This window comes from Leptinotarsa decemlineata, unplaced genomic scaffold (genome assembly GCF_025532065.1).
Source record: "Leptinotarsa decemlineata unplaced genomic scaffold, Ldec_3_MD MMD2_tig00026358_RagTag_RagTag, whole genome shotgun sequence".
NCBI classification, from domain to species: Eukaryota; Metazoa; Arthropoda; class Insecta; order Coleoptera; family Chrysomelidae; genus Leptinotarsa; species Leptinotarsa decemlineata.
In genome coordinates this window covers 103,452-120,631 of record NW_027412703.1, presented here as the reverse complement: position 1 = coordinate 120,631, position 17,180 = coordinate 103,452, and the positions used below count along the sequence as shown (strand labels likewise).

The window sequence follows — 17,180 nt, the reverse complement described above, 5'->3', positions numbered from 1 at the left end:
CATGTTAATGTTCCAGCGGCTCTGGTAACATTTTTCCATCAATTTAATATCTCGGTGAAAACGCTCACCCTGCTCCTCGCTTACGTCTCCCAAATTTTTTGGGAATTAATCAAGATGACTGTTCAAGAAGTGGACTTTCAGTCTCATCAAACATCCTAGTTTCTTAAAATTCTTCAACATGTTAGCTAACAATGGTGCGATATTCTGGCTCTTTTGCATTTTTTAAGAATTTTCTAACAACTTGCTTGAATGATACCCATGCTTCTTTCTCATGTATGGTCATTGTAGTTTCAAAGTTGACGTCGAACATCATTTTTCGAAGGTCGGGTCCTACAAAGACGCCTTCTTTAAGTTTAGCCTCTGAAAGGTTTGGAAATTTCTGGCAGAGATACTTGAAACAAGGTCCATCTTTAGGCAATGCCTTTACAAACTGTTTCATGAGGCCTAACTTTATATGTAGAGGTGGTAAGAGACTGTTTCTAGGATTCACAAGGTTTTTGCGGAGAATATTCTTCTCGCCGGGTTTTATGCACACAAAAAACATGGAAATTTGGTAAAACCGCCTTGCTGACCAAGTCACCACATATCATCCAACCATGAGCCGAATAGCCAATTTTATTCAAAACTATTTTTCATAGGTCTCTTTCATATGTACAGAATGGCCAACAAGTATAGATGCATAAGTGTTACTATTGTGTAATAAAACAGCTTTTAAACTAGTTTTGGAAGAATCAATAAACAGCCTCCAGTCTTCTTTTTTGTTTTCAACACCAAACTCTTTGATCAAACATGGAATGTCTGAGCAGTACACTAAATCACCTTCTTGTTTAAAACATTTCGAAAACTGCTTCTCTCTCTTCCTATACACATATATGCTAGTTCCAACTGCCAACAAGTTTTTTTCTTTTAGTCTTGAACCAAGCAATTCAGCTTTTTCTATTGTTAACCCAAGATCCCTAACTAATTCGTTGAGCTCAATCTGAGTAAACAGTTTTGGCTCTATATTTGCTGTAGCCCGTTGGAACTCTTCATCATCTTGCTCATCTATATCTGACAGAACATCGGAAAACATTTCAGTTTGAATAGAATTTAAATCATCTGGAGGTTCTGGGACCGACAAATCTACATCGTGTCCTACTGATCGGATGGCGGAAATTAGGTTAGGGTAGCTTATTACCTTCTTGTTTTTCGAGTTATGGCCAGTAATATCAATAATACAAAAGTAGCAATCATCAGTGTGGTTTCTAGGTTCCCTCCATACCATAGGAACAGCGTACTTAAAGGCTTTTTTCTCCTTTTTTTGACCATTTTCTAAGATCTTCAACAAAAACATAACATACCTTATGCGGGGCCCAAGATTTATTCTGATCATCAAGTTTAATTCCAAAATATGAGAAATAAACGTTTTTCACAAAGCCTGTAATGTTTCTTTGAATTTTTGAATAACAAACTCACCACAAATATAATAAAAACTGTCAGCAGAGTTCTTACAACCGCAATTAGACATTTTAATGAGCACATGTACTGGAAACCAATAAGTAAGGTTAGGTTGACAGTAAACAAAACATCAGCTGTGGTGAACAGAACAATATAATTCCCCTTTTTCTGGACTGTAAATGTGTTTCAACCAGTGCTGCCAACTCTTCTATATTCGGCACAAATTATTTTACAATTTTATTTGTAGTATATAAAAGTTGTTAAATCCTGTAATGAATCAAAAAACGTAATATATTGATGTGCAGATATGGAAAAATGGTAGGTGATATGGCTTAATAAGTGTCATTGGATTTAGCACCCTTAAAAACAGAATAATAAGGTGTTTTAAGTAAAAAAGTTTTTTCATCGTTGGCCTGTGAATCGGTTCACTTACAACTCCCCAAAAAAACATTATTTTTGAAAGGGAATCTTTATAGCCATGTAATTACTAATAAAAAACTTAGCTTAGAAATTGCATTGATGTAATATAAATTACTAAATGCTAAATGATCTCAGTAAATAACTTTGTGGTAATCACCAATAAAAACTTTTTCTACAACGGTTTTTTATAAGACTACACTCATACTCATTGTTGTAATTTTCCCAAGATCGTTCCCATACCTATGTGGTAGGAAATTACTTGGTCTGAGAGTCACATATTAGCAAGTGTGATGTTAAGACCAGTGGTGGATCCAGCCAGGGGGCGCGGTGGGCGCAGAAAATGTTCAACTATGGGGCCAAAGCCAGTCCTTCACTCTTACCCATTACCAAACCGCAACTGATAACCAGATTCCTGCATGAAACCTTTTTACTTATTTAAATAAACCATTTAAAACCCTTATCATGTTCACTAAACATCTCATTTTTTATTTATTTATTTATACTGCTATTACTGGTCAGTCTCTGAAAAACGTGTCAAAAAATATGCATTCTGATCCGTTAGGAAACATTCCTAGTCGCGGAATTATAGAAATCACTTTTTCTGTATGACACTGATTTGAGAGAAGTTAAAGGAATTATCAGTTCTATAAAAAACAAAAAAAACCTTCGGAAATGGATGGTATATCAATTCGAATTTAAAAAAACTCTACACTACGCACTGAAAGTCATGGCTACGCTAATTGACATCCTTCTGCAAATTCCCCCGATTTTCTGAAGACGTCAGTCTTAATTCCAAGTCATAAAGGAGGTACTCGGGATGACCCAGCCAAGTATAGACTAATAGCACCTACAATAACTAAAATAATAGAAAAATTAGGTGAAATTAGAATGGTGTTTTTTTTTTAAAAAGCACAACATCCTTGTTAGCAATCAGTTTGGCTTTCAAGACAGCAAAAATACCTACGATGCCACTTTTTCATTTCTAAAAAAAGTATTCAGCGAGCTGAATAATGATGAAATGATAGCGGCAGTATTTTGTGATTCATTAAAGGTGTTCGACTGTGTGAATCATGAAATACTGTTACATAAACTTCTGCACTACGAAATTAGAGGAGTTGCCCTTGAATGGTGTAATTCCTACGTGTCAGGTCGAAGCCTTATAGTAAAAACAACTATACTCTCTGTAAAAGCTTACATGCAGACTGGCGTACCTCAAGGCTCAATGCTGGGCCCGTTTTTCTTTTTTGGTGTGTATCAATGACTTGCCAAATATCAAAATATCTGGACATTTTACACCGTATGCCGACGACACCACCATAATGTGGCATAGTTCGGATTTAGAGTCCTTAAATAAATTAATTAATGATGATGATAACGTAATTAGAGAATGGTGTAACTCAAATAAGCTTTTTTTTCAATGTCTCAAAGACCAATGTTATCATTTTCACCGGGCAGATTGAAAATATTTCACTGGTAGAAGCGTCAATTGAGAACAAATGTCATACAAAATTCCTGATAGCAGACAGAATTTCGATAATATTGAGGCTCTCAAAAGCAAACTAGCATCTGGATGTTATGCAGTTCGTGTCATATCCAATGAACTTGGACTGTCCAATGCAAAGATGGTTTAACATTCACAAATCGAATCTTGCCTGCATAATGGCATTGCCTTCGGAGGGTTAGTAACAACTACATGCAGGCCATTTTAATCCAACAAAAACTAGCAATATGATACATGTGTAAGGCAACAAATCGAGATTTTTTCAACCATTATTTATTAAGTATTCGTACTGAATACTGCATGTCTGATAAGAAAACGCAGAAAATATTAGATTACCTACTCCAACCTCAATTCTTGTCAAAGACTCTCTTATATACAATGGTTGTAAAATATATAACCATCTATCACTGGAGCTAAGGAAAATTTATTGCTCAACATTCTTATTGAAAACTTTACTCAGTGAGAAACCATACTACTACGTTTCTGACTTTTTTAATAAAACATTTTTAATCGGATTCAATTCTAATACGTCATCTTGTGTTAGTGTGATCACCCTGATCTGATGTAGCATTCGATATTGTACCTCCATTCATTATTTTCTGACTCAATTCATGTTCTGTTATATGTTTCGTTTTAAATTATTTAGGTTTATCTTCTGACTGATTTGTGTTTTTTAAGTGTCTATTTTTTTAACTGTCAACTTAAGATACGATTTGTCAATAAAAATGTTTGTTCTTCAAACAATAAAGAATATTTCTTTCTATTACCACTAATTATTTATCAAATATGAAACAGAGAGAACGTGTGAACGATTATTTCTCATCATATATAACAAATTACACAGGAGTACCACAAGGTAGTGTGCTTGGTCCCCTATTATTCATTCTCTATCTGAATGCTATTCAATTATTTACAGACTGAGTTTATCAACTTATTTGCAGATGATACCTTATTGACCTGTACTGGAGTAAATTTAGAAGAAACTGTTGGCAGAATGAATAGAGTTCTAGAAAAAGTAGAAAATATCTGAAAACCAATAAAAGGAAAATATAATCAAATAAATGCAAACAACATAAATATAAAAATTGAAGATGAACGTATAGAAATAGTAACATCAGTGAAGTTTGTTTCTTATTAGTCAGTGTGCTATGCTTGAAGACTGGCAGTAAACAAATCCAAAGAAATGAACTTTAAATGTTCAAGCCAGTCTCGAATATACCTACACAGTAGGTTGAATAGACTGACGTCTATCAGAAAACAACTACTTCCCTGACTAATACCACGAAGGGCGTTGGATTATATCCGACAGGCGTCTGTGCAGGAATCTTCACAGAAAACCTACCATTCATCCTACTGTGTAGATATATTCGAGACTGGCTTGAACGTTTGAAGTTCATTTCTTCAGATTTGTTTACTGCCAGTCTTCAAGCTTAGCCCGCTGACTAATAAGAAAGTTTTTTTCCTTATTCAGAGGAATCGGGCAAATTTCGGATATGCAGTTGGTTAGTATCTCGTCCACAAGATGGAGTGACATTTTATTGTTCGCTCCAACTTAGGAAGAGGAATGAAATACTCTGAAAGAATTCCGATTTTCAATTATGGAATATCATTGACTTTAGGTCGATGATGGCCCCACTATCTTGCACTGATGAGTGGCTAATGAGCCCGAAACCGGTCTGCAAGTGTGCACGTTCCAAAATTGACTCTTTCATTTGTATTGCCAATTGCATATGCAGGAAATTTTCTGTGAAGATTCCTACACTGACGCCTGTCGGATATAATCCAACGCCCTTCGTGGTATTAACCAGGGGAGTAGTTGTTTTCTGATAGGCGTCAGTCCATTCAACCGACTGTGTAGGTATATTCGAGACTGGCTTGAACGTTTAAAGTTCATTTCTTTAGATCAGTGCAGTATTTGGGATTTCAACTTGATAATTGCTCATTCGACGACCACTTCAAATATATTGAAAAAAAGATTGCAAAAAAATTATATTTTTACTCGAGAATCGCCAATAACTTATTGACAGATACAAAAATTATGGTATATAAATCAATAATCCAACCCCATTTTTGACTACTGTGCATCTATTTTATTTATTTTATTATTATTCGTTTTTTTATGGTGGAACAGCTCCAAACACTGCTCAGAATAATCAATTCGTAGTTGTTTTTGGTCAATTGTGAGCTTGCGCTTCTCCCACTTTGAACAGAGCATTCACAAACCTAAATATTCATGAAGGATATGTCTCAAAGTCTCAACACCTTTCTTTGATATCTTCAGAGCCTCAGCTATCTCGATCAATTTCACTTTGCAGTCATCCAAAATTATTTTGTGAACTTTTTTATGTTTTCGTCGGTTACAGTCTTTGGGACGTCCACTGCGTTCAATTCTCAATAGTTGATTTTCCTTGTGCTTCATCAAAAATGTTTTATCCCATGAACTAATAGTCATCCAACTATGAAATTTGTACACGTGTTTTTTGAAGGTTAGGGTTAACTAGAAATCGTGGATTTAATACTAGTAGCGCCATCTGTGTGTTTGACCGTGACTTTGCAAATTAAAGGGAAACCTATTTTTCTTCGGAAGCAGAAAGAGCGGTTATGACCTTGAGTTTTCAGATCATATATCATATTAGACAATGAAAGCCCGAACTGGTAAAATTCACAATGTGAATAGTAATTACATTATCTTGAATATGAAAGAGGTAATACGTATCTCAATTAGTAAATATTTCACATTTAAATCTGTGTGAACAGGGGACACGCAAATATTGAAGGAAATGAGAAAGCGGACGTGTTGGCAAAAATCAGCACGGCTCTAAACATTCCATTGTATATTAAAATAGATAAACAAAACTTCTCCTACCATCTAGAAACAATTCTATGATCGATGGAAACACAACATAAAAAAGAAAGGTAAAATATATTTTATGATCCAATCAGAATATCCTCAGATACTTTGGTATTGGAAAGTTCCGCCCATGAGTAGACGACACAATAATTATTATTAAATTGAAAACAATCAATCATATTTAATTTGAATGTCTCATCAATATTATGCCTGAGTGGAATATTTACTAAAAGCCAATAGAAACCTGAATACCAGCACTCCTAAACATGTACAGTCCTAAGATATCTGAATGTAAGCATCATTAAAATACTAAAATTTATGAGGAAATATCGCATAAAATATGAAATGGGGGGGGTTACTTCGTTCTTCATCCTCGGTATATCCTAACGTGTTTTCATAAATCATACCTATATTTTGTGCTATTTGTCATGAACCCCCAGTACACAGGAGTAAAGCATAAAAGAAAACATGGAAATGATTGAAAGACCAAAAAAACGGACGTAGGATTGCATAACTCAAGAAGACTTGCGTCCCCGAACGAAGCTTTTGTTCCATGGCGGCAGTTGGTAGTTGGTGTACTCCAACGATCATGGGCATAATCGTTGGATATACTCTATGATCACAGATTAAATATTATATTATATTTAATCTGTGCTATGGTTATGAAGCAAGGGGGGTGGTGGTCGAATGCCCCTGAGAAGGAAGCAATGGCCCTTACAAAAATAGAGGGGAAAACCTCAGAGGAACAAAAGACAATAGAGAGGCCTTTTCCATCCTTACATTGAAGGCAGCATAACTTTGTTTGTTTACGGGAAGTAAGTTGGACCATAAAACAGGGGCGGTTGGTTTAGTTAATAACCGGAGGGATATTATATATTCATAAAATAAATGTTTTCAGGTGAAAATGTATTCTGTTCAAATAGTTCCTACAGGAAATCTGATTTATTATTAATGATTATGGAAGTGAGACCAGTTTTTCTACCACCTACTAAATTTTTATTTATGTATGGCTTTATAATAAAGCGCGTGGTTTACTGGGTTTAAATTAAATTATTCCAAATGAACTAATTGATAACAATGATAAATGTTAATTTCAAAAGTAATGAACTTTGCTTCATAAAATCAGATGAAGAAATTTGTGATTTATTCTCAGATTTGATAAACAAGCTGTACGGTTTGTGAGGTCCGACATAAAGAATTTTCGATTAGAAATAATGGATATTTATAATTACGATTGAGGTTTGATATTATTATGTGATTTCGTTCAAAATTGGTATCTAGGGTTCTTTGTGGACCGACATTATGAAAGGGGAAATTTTTGATGTTTGTAATGATTGTTTTTTAGTCTTATAAATGAAGTTTTTGGAACTAGCTTTTCATTATTTCATTATTTGACATATCCTAACCAAAAAGATGTTGAAAAAATGACAACTGTCATTTCTTATTGAATATTGTCTGTATGCAACTCGAAAGTCTCGTGCCAAGAAAGAAAAACCAAAACGGAGATCATATTCTTTATGTGACGTAAGTTAGTTGTTAAGTGAGCAATAACAGATTTAACACTGGTTTCACAAGAATAAATATTTAGTATACAAACTGAACATTGAGTAGAAAGCTTTTTAATCTGTTGATCACAGAATGGATATGACCTATGGCACACATATGAAAAACAAATTTTTCATTTTTGAATACAGTTTTTTTTCATTATATATTAATGATTTTTCGTAATTATAGAATTTGTCAGCATAAATTATTGAAAAAAAAACATAGTCGGTCCACAAATACCCCTAGATACCAATTTTTAACGAAATCACATAATAATATCAAACCTCAATCGTAATTATAAATATTCATTATTTCTAATCGAAAATTCTTTATATGGGACCTCACAAACCGTACAGCTTGTTTATCAAATCTGAGAATAAATCACAAATTTCTTCATCTGATTTTATGAAGCAAAGTTCATTACTTTTGAAATTAACATTTATCATTGTTATGAATTAGTTCATTTGGAATAATTCAATTTTAACCCAGTAAACCACGCGCTTTATTATGAAGCCATACATAAATAAAAATCTAGTAGGTGGTAGAAAAACTGGCCCCATTTCCATAATAATTAATAATAAATCAGATTTCCTGTAGGAACTATTTGAAGATAATACATTTTCACCTTAAATGATTTATTTTATAAATATATAATATCCCTCCGATTATCAACTAAACCAACCGCCACTGTTTTATGGTCCCACTTACTTCAAATGTAAACAAACTCTCCATAACCTCTCATTACCTGCCACCCCCCTCGAGTATAAGTTATACAGAAAAGGATAGTACGATACCCGTTTCAAAACACATGTATTGTATTGTATTGGTATAGGCACCGTGCAGGCATGGCAACTCTATGTCTTATTATTACTCTGAGGGAAAAACTGTGTCGCGCAAAGATTCTGTCACTAATGAGAAGAAGACAATGACAAGTTGGCATTTGACACTATTTTCACTATTGTTTGGGCACAAGGTACAATTGGAAATTTCTTAAAAATAACAACAAGACTGCTTATAGCGTACAGTGTGATTAAGTGATTGTCTTCTCTTATGGAAAATTTAAATTCAAGAATAAAATTGGTTTGACTATGGATTCCGCGTTATCACTGGAGTGCCCATTGTGTTGCGAGGAGAAATTTTCTTCACATCACTCTTTAAAATACCATATTTTGAGCATAATAGATAATTTATTGTGTCCAGCCTGCAACACGAGATTTGATGATATTTTGAATTTAGTAGAGCATTTGGGAAGAGAATGTAGAGAAAATGATACCAATACTGAAATTATCAAAAAGGAATATTTGGAATCCTCTTGCAGCCCAATTAGTAAAAATGGGGATCTTGGTCAAAACAGCACCAAATGTTTGGAGAATGAAGAGAGCGAGTCTAATGATATTGAAGATGGAAACTTGATGTATATGTGTGTGATGTGCAATATACAATTCACTTCAATGGAAGAGCATGTAGACAAGTTCCATAGTGGGGAAGAAGTTATATTGGTAAGTATCACATAAGAAAATAGCATTTGTGTGAATACTCTAAGGTACATCAAGAAGGAATTTTAAGTTACATGTTGGAAATTCATCAATGAATTCAACAACTGCATTGTAGGACTTTGTTGAATATGAATAAATAGAAAAAAACAAAAAAATATGCAATTTTATTGTGAGATTTTTACAAAATTGCAAAACCTTTCACTGTAATTTTTAATGGTTAGTGGACAGGAATTGATTGTTGCCTCATAATCGGGTACAGTAGATTGGCAACTCTTTTTGTGAAAATTTCATTCCTAGCATAATTTTCAAATTTTCATTCATAGTAACGTAACTGTTATTATTTGATTGAATGTTGGAAATTTGTTACAAATTGATATTATATAATTATATTCTCAGTAAATTGAATGTACCTCTGGTAGTAGGAGAATGGATACTCAAGACATCACAGTGATAGGCCTTGTCATGAGGGGATGTCCACAGGGAGGGGTCTTATCACCCCTTCTTTAGAACATAGTTCTGGATACCCTGATTAATCACCTCAACAATAACGGATTTTACACAATTTCATATGCAGATGCAAACCGGCAAATTTTTGAACACACTGTGTGATAGAGCGCAAAATGGGCTCAAATTAATAGAAACATGGTGTAAGGAACACTCACTGTCAATCAATCCCAAGAAGATTGAGATGGTCCTTTTCACCAGGAAAATAAGTTTATCGGGCTTAAAACCTCCCGAAATCTTCAAAAGCAAACCAAACTTCTCTGAAGAGGTGAAATACCTTGGTACTATCCTTGACAGGAAGCTAACATGGAACTCTCACCTACAGAGTAGAGCAAAAAAAGTATATGTGGATTATGATCAATGCCGGAGGACAGTGGGACACACATGGGGTCTTTCACCCCTTGTGGTCACCTGGATCTACACTGCAATAATAAGGCATATGTTAATGTACGGAGCCATTGCATGGGGACCGAAAGTTTTACAAGCAACGGCCATCCAAAAATTATATCAAATATAGCGATTGGCTTGTTTAAACATCACAGGAGTCATGAGAACAAAACCAACTGCGGCAAAGGAATTAATTACTGGTCTGACCCCTCTGGACCTGCACGTTAAGGAGGTTGTGTTAATGACCATGTTACAATTGCGTAACATGGTGTAAACCTCAAAGTAGAAATGGGTTAATTAAGGCTGAGTCATTAATCCCAAGAAACATTACATCTTTATAGTAGGGACAATGTAACATAAGATCTCTTTTGGAATATGCGTCACCATTTTCAATGGTTTACCTTATGAAATAATGTTGCTCAATAATTTGCTTGGATCTTTTGTGAAAAACAGGGTTGGACGCAAGCTTTAGTGCACTTTGATTATTGCTATGTAAAAATACGCTATCAAAACAACATGTTAATTCACCTAACAAGTTTTGTAAATAGATGGCTTCTTCTGAAGCTTCTGCCAGTGCCATTTACTGGGCTTCTGTGTTGGAAAGAGCAGCCACCTTTTGTTTGGAGCTTTCCCAAGACACTAAAGAATTTGAAAGTATAAAACAAAATCCAGTAACAGATTTTCTATCTAAAGTATTTTTATCCCAGTCAGCATCTACGAAAATTTTCTCAAATTTTAAACAAAAGAATTTAGTCTTTTTAAGGTATTTCAAAAGTCTTTTTGCCAATGTGTGCTATCAAAAGACTTATTGAATTGACTCAAATAACTAATGCTATAGGATATGTCTGGTCTCGTTATTACACAGATACATTAGGCTGCCAATCAGCTGTTGATAAGGGACTGAAAAAGTACCTTTTCAAATGTTACTTCGATATCCACAGCTTTGAAATTGATCATGTTGAATTTTGACAATAACCATTCGATATATTGTGACTGATCTAAAGTTATAACTCGTTTAACTTTATCAATACCGTATATTACCCATATACATAAATAAATAAACATACCAACCCTACTTTGGAATTTAAAGTATTACTGATTTTAAAGGGTTTTTTTTCACACTCGTAACACCGACGTGATTGAACTTGCGCAAATAAAGTAGATATTGTGTCCTCACCTTTGCGACTATCCTAGTCTAGAAATATAGTTAAGGGCAGAAATTGGCCCTTGGAACAAACTGAAAAAATCATTATGGCCCGAAGACTGCTCTAGAATATATTGTTGACACTGCATGTCAGTATTTCATGGTATAGTTTTTTTTATTTTATTTTATTATATTATAATTTTGTTATTCATTTTCTCAAATTTTAACTTTGTAATTATAAGGATCTATATTACTTTTTTAACATACTTAGTTAACCCTGTAAATGGTTTTTAACTGTTGGGTAATAAAGGCTATTATTATTATTAAAAGAACGAAATTGGCTCCGCACTTCGTTTCGAGGTCACCGAGAACTTTGTGAATTTATGAATGAAAGTAGTGGTAGTGGACTTGCTGGTTGATTTTTACTATGGATCTTCTGTTTTTCTAGGATCAAAAATGGTTGTTATCTGGATTGGATGAATTGTTTTACAAAAAGTAGCAAAATAAATCGTCTTCATAAAAAATAATTCAAAATCATAAATGTAAATCATTTCGATTCCGGTTTTATATTGTATTGTCGCAATGTAGAGAATCACCTTGAGACTCATTGAGATATTATTTTAGCATTTTTTTTAGGAAACTGAAGAGACTGAAAGTATTGAAAACTGCCAAGTGGAATATGAATCAATGAGTCAAGATGAGACTGAAATATATGACGGATCTATTGATAACGAATACATTAGTTCAAATGATATCGATGAACAACAGTGCCCAGTCAAAGGCGGTAGAATGGTTAGAGCTGATGAATCTTGGAATAACGAAGATATTAGTGAGGAAGGTCCCATGACTGAAAACTATACGTTTGAAAATGGACAGGCGAGAAAAGTATCAGGAGAAGAAGCTGAACAAATCAAAAACAAGAATTCGCTGGTTCAAATTTATCAATGTCCAAAGTGTTGTTTGAAATTTCCTGAAGTAGATCACTTCATGAAACATTTATGCGACCCCAGTAAAATCAGTCACAAATTGAAATGCATTCATTGTAATGCTGTGTTCTCCAACGATCAGTCTTTACATGCACACATGGAGTCTCATTCGTACAAAGAAAAAGAAGAAATGGTAACTAACGTTGTTACTCTAAGCCCGCATACCTGCAATATTTGTAAAACAATGTTTCCTTCTTTCAAGAGTCTTCGATTGCATCAAAAAATGCATGACCCGGTGAAAGAGAAAGCTCTTGAAGCGCCAGTCAGTTACTCGTCAGGTGTTGAGTGTGATTCTAAACCGGTAGTTCGTCAAATATTTGTTTGCAGTATATGTAACAATACTTATGACAAAGAATATGAAGAAGTTCATATGAAGTCTCATGAAGAGGGAAATCAGTTTGACTGTACTATCTGCAATCGTAAGTTTCATTCACAGGAAAATTTGGAAATGCATACCAAAGTTCATTATAACACTAAAAAAGTGTTCACTTGCTCGTACTGTAAAAAGGCTTTCAATACCGAGGAAGCTTTACAAGATCACGTAGCAACGCTTTGTCAGCCCAGACAATATGTATGTCGATATTGTGGCAGACGATTTGCAAGGCCTCACGAGAAGGTCAAACATGAACGAATACATACAGGAGAAAAACCTCACGTCTGTCAAATTTGTGGGAAATCTTTCCGAGTGAGTTATTGTCTAACCCTGCATTTAAGAACACATTCTGGTACAAGGCCATACAAGTGTCCTCATTGTGACAAGAGATTCAAATCACACAGCGTTTACAACCATCATATGCTCACTCATTCAGATGTGAGAGCTTATAAATGTACGTACTGCCCCAAGGCCTTCAAAACTAGTGTGCAGTTAGCTGGGCATAAAAACAGCCACATCAAACCGTTTCCTTGTACAGAATGTAATCGTCCTTTCGCTTCATTATATGCTGTAAGAACTCATATGGAAACCCACAAGAGGGAAAATAATTTAAAATTTGATTGTTGGTTATGCGGTGCAACCTATGCCAGAGCATTCGCTCTCAGAGATCATGTAAGAAACCATCATACGGATGAGAATGTTGTAATTAATGATAATGTAAATGATCCCGATCATGCTGAAACTCAAGAGAGTACGTCCCAAATTCAAAATGAAATGGAACACAGTGAGTGAAGACCGTACAGTGTGTAAAAGCCAATTGGAATAAATTCATTATTCAAAATCCCGAAAAATGTCTACCTTCAACCCCCTTTGTTTGGGGTTGTATCTGTCGAATGACAGATACAACCCCAAATTCTTTAGATGGGAAGTATAGACTTGTGATATATTGTTTGAAAGGTCTCTTCATTTTCTATTCAAAAATATTATCGCTTTCAAGTTTATTGCAACAATTAAGATAATGCAAAACATAATGAAATGTAGAATACGAGAAAGAACAATGGATTTTAAAAAAGAAGATGCTCAAAAAGTTCAACGCAAACGTCTTGGCAACATCCTAATCTCAAATAAAACTGTCTTTTAACATTATTTAACAGGAGTTCAATCATCTGCTCAAAATACTCTCCGAAAACATCAGCTGTCATCTCCTCGTGATAGTCTTTTGTGCTTTTGGATTCAAATTCCAACAAACCATGCTTAGCAAATCCTTTTTCACTGCCAATGTGAGAAACTATTAATCTACTGCCTTTACCAGAGGGTGGGGAAATACCAGTAGACCAACCTTCCATAAAGGCTTGCCTGGAGCTTGATATATTTTTATCTGTCCAAATTTTTGTGAGAGTATGACCTGCGTTTACCCACGTTTCGTCCTGATAGTAAATTGGCCTTCCTTCAGCCCAAAATTTTCGTATAGATCTTAGATACTTTCTTCTCCAACATATTATCTCTTCCCGGTCAATCAAAAGTGATTTTCGGTCTGATTTCTCCCACCGGAAATTTAATTCTTTTAAAACTTGCCACAATTTGGTTCGTCCGACATGAGGCAAATCCGGGTCGTCTCTAACTTCTTGTAAAATTTTGTTTAAGTTGGGTATTTCTTTTTTGTAAAAAAATTCGTGAATTTTCCTTCGAATACCATTTTTGGCAAATTCATCAATTTCAATAGGTTTTCTCCCCCTCTTTAAGTATTCGTTTGTATTTGGGTTAGCTATACCTTTTTTTTTCTTTCTGATAGGAACCTATATATTGTTGACTCCCCTACGCCCGTCATGTTGGCACAACTCTTGATTATGTTCTGAACAGTGTTTGTGGGATTCTGAGAAACCAGAGCATCGTGAACGTTCAAAACAATAGTCTTCTCTCTTGGTGAATAGACAGACTTACTGACTGTACGCAACAGTACCGGTGTAAAACTTGATGATGTTGATGATGATGACGAAGCCATCGCAAGCAATCAAACAAAACAAGCAGGAACGAAAGGTACGTATATGTTTGTAGGAATATGAAAAAAAGTTACTCACGCACTGCACAAAATTCGCAAAATAAATATTAGAGACGTTAATTACTGCCGTAGACGCCGAAACACCAACGAGCCTTAAATTAAATGCGATTAAAAAATGTACTAAACCAAAAATTATTTTCGTTCGTAACAACTTCACCCTTTCAAGGCAAGTTTCGAATATAAACTGAAGCTTTATATTTAATGAATAAACACCTCAGGAACCTCCGCCTATGATTTTACGAGTTTTACGACCGTTTTATGACTTGGGCCCTCATTTTGTGCTATCGACAAATTATGAACGGACTATAGTCGATGTGTCAGACTTGAAGTTAACGAACTTTAAACTTGAATTAAGGCGTTTTAAACTAACGTTCCCACAGAAATTATTTACAGTTTTTCAAAGGATATCATCTGAAAAGAGCATTGCTATGGTTTTTGCTTATTTTCTTATTATCAATACCTCTACATGAAATACGTTTTGAGTATATTGCAATAAGTTTTGAGTGTATTCTATCGAATTTCAGTACGCACATGATTTTAATTTATTTTATCTCAATTGTTGCAATAAAGTTGAAAGCGGTAACATTTTTAAATAGAGAATGAAGAGACCTTTCATATGATATATCACAAGCCTATGTTTCCCATTTAAAAAATTGAGGGTTGTACCTGTCATTCGATGGGGGTTGAAGGTAGGGATAGCATTTTTCCGTTGAAGTATGTCAAATTATAATTTAAATTTGACGTGTTTCGGGATTTTGTTAAAATATGTACCGTAACGGAAATAATGAATTTATTCCATTTGGCTTTTACACACTGTATATATTTAAGGTGGCGAAAATTTAATTGCCTGCTATCTTGGTAGGCTGACCCTAAACAAAAGAATCGTCTTTTGTCAAATCAGAGATCTCTAGCCTTCATAAAATTTTGCCGAAAACCTCCTTCAGCCTCCTTTATATTTTGTATGGAACAAAAACAACAATTTCAAAATTTTGCCAAGGAAATCTAAATTTTTCATATTTCTTGGCATTATTTGTACTCTTAAAATTATAAACGGCTACCGAGCTGGCAAATAAATTTTCAGCATCCCAGATATTTGTGTAGGGGCGCGCGTGGATGCGTGTGTATATGGGCGAGCGTGTGAATGTGTTCCATGTATTGGCGCGTGCGTGGATGCGAGTGTGTGTGTTTGGGCGAGCACGTGGATACTGTACTGAGTTCTCTACAAGTTTTATTGTGTTCATCAGGGCTTAAATATCAGCATGGTTAAATTATGTCTGAGTATAAGAAAATTGTGTAAAAATTTCTGGTTGAATGAGTAATAACAATGAAAGTGGTTTGAAAATTAAAGAAATGTCATTTATGATGTTAGATTATGACCAAATTTACTGAAATCAGATTAACAATGTTTTATTTGTTTCAATAAAATTTCGATTGTTAAGTAAAATATAATTATTTTTGTCACTTGTCTCTGTGACATTTTAAATTAATCATTTTTTTAAACAATTCCAGAAACAAAATTTCAAAGAACTTTTCTACATTATCCGCTACTTCGCATGTAATTAATGAATAAGTGTATTCTCACAGATCATTGAATTATGTAATAGATAAAAAATGAAATAAATATATTGAAAATTATGTATATCAGTACCTACTTGAATTCACCTGATCTTGTAAAGTGTCAATATGGTAAAAACCTAAATCAGAATTGGTGAAGTTTTCAGTAATTGACATTTTCGATGAAAAGTAATTAGAATTGAGGTGAAGTGGGATAAACGTTATAATAACACTTTACCTAGGCCACACTTTTCGGTTGAAAGAATTTAAAAATCTCTATATATATATGCTTTATCGCTATGTATATTGATTCAGTGGATCACTCGGTAATTCAGTTTATATTTGAGGACGTCAGTTTTTAGAGGAAAAAAGAGTAGGTATCGGAGAGTATGTATGCAGTTGTTCAAGAATAAACACCTATTTTAAAACCACGAGTGATTTTAATTATTGGTATTAAGTCCCAATACATTACATATATGTTTAAAATCGCGTTTCTGATGCCTCATTCTCAACTTGCATATTTGAGTTGAAAAACGTGTCTCACTATTCCGCTTAGAAGTCATATTTTTGTAGGCAAGTTTGATTTTACTTTTGATTAACGTATTATTTTTCAAACCAGCACGTATCACATTTGACACATACAAATGTGCAACAGAGGCGAATTGACATTGACACATACAGCTGTCCTTCCAGAAAATAATGGTTCGTATATATTAGCGAAAATCCTGCCCGGGGGCGTTAGAATAACCCTGTCGGGTGAAGTGTCACCCGTGGAGATTGAGTCCTTCTAAATGACGCCTCATCCCAAGGTGTGTAACCGGGCCGAAAGGCCCGGATACACACCTTGGAAGATTCGTCGAAAGTATCTTCCTATATATGAAAAGCTGAAATTAATATCATTTGGGGGGAACGACCACCGATAG

The 17,180-nt window shown here is 34.5% G+C and overlaps 1 protein-coding gene across 1 annotated transcript; it reads left to right on the top strand.

Moving 5' to 3' along the window:
- Window positions 1-8,666: 8,666 nt before the first annotated feature.
- Window positions 8,667-16,338, top strand: LOC111511452 (uncharacterized). Its single transcript, XM_074184742.1, has 2 exons — window positions 8,667-9,253; window positions 11,922-16,338. Exons 1-2 carry the CDS (start codon window positions 8,843-8,845, stop codon window positions 13,434-13,436), a joined length of 1,926 nt encoding a protein of 641 aa, XP_074040843.1. The 5' UTR covers window positions 8,667-8,842; the 3' UTR covers window positions 13,437-16,338.
- The last annotated feature ends 842 nt before the right edge of the window (window positions 16,339-17,180 follow it).

Coding starts and splice junctions, on each gene's coding strand:
- LOC111511452 (XM_074184742.1), top strand. CDS start 8,843: ATGGATTCCGCGTTATCACTGGAGTGCCCATTGTGTTGCGAGGAGAAA. Junction 9,254..11,921: donor GTGGGGAAGAAGTTATATTG/GTAAGTATCACA, acceptor CATTTTTTTTAG/GAAACTGAAGAGACTGAAAG.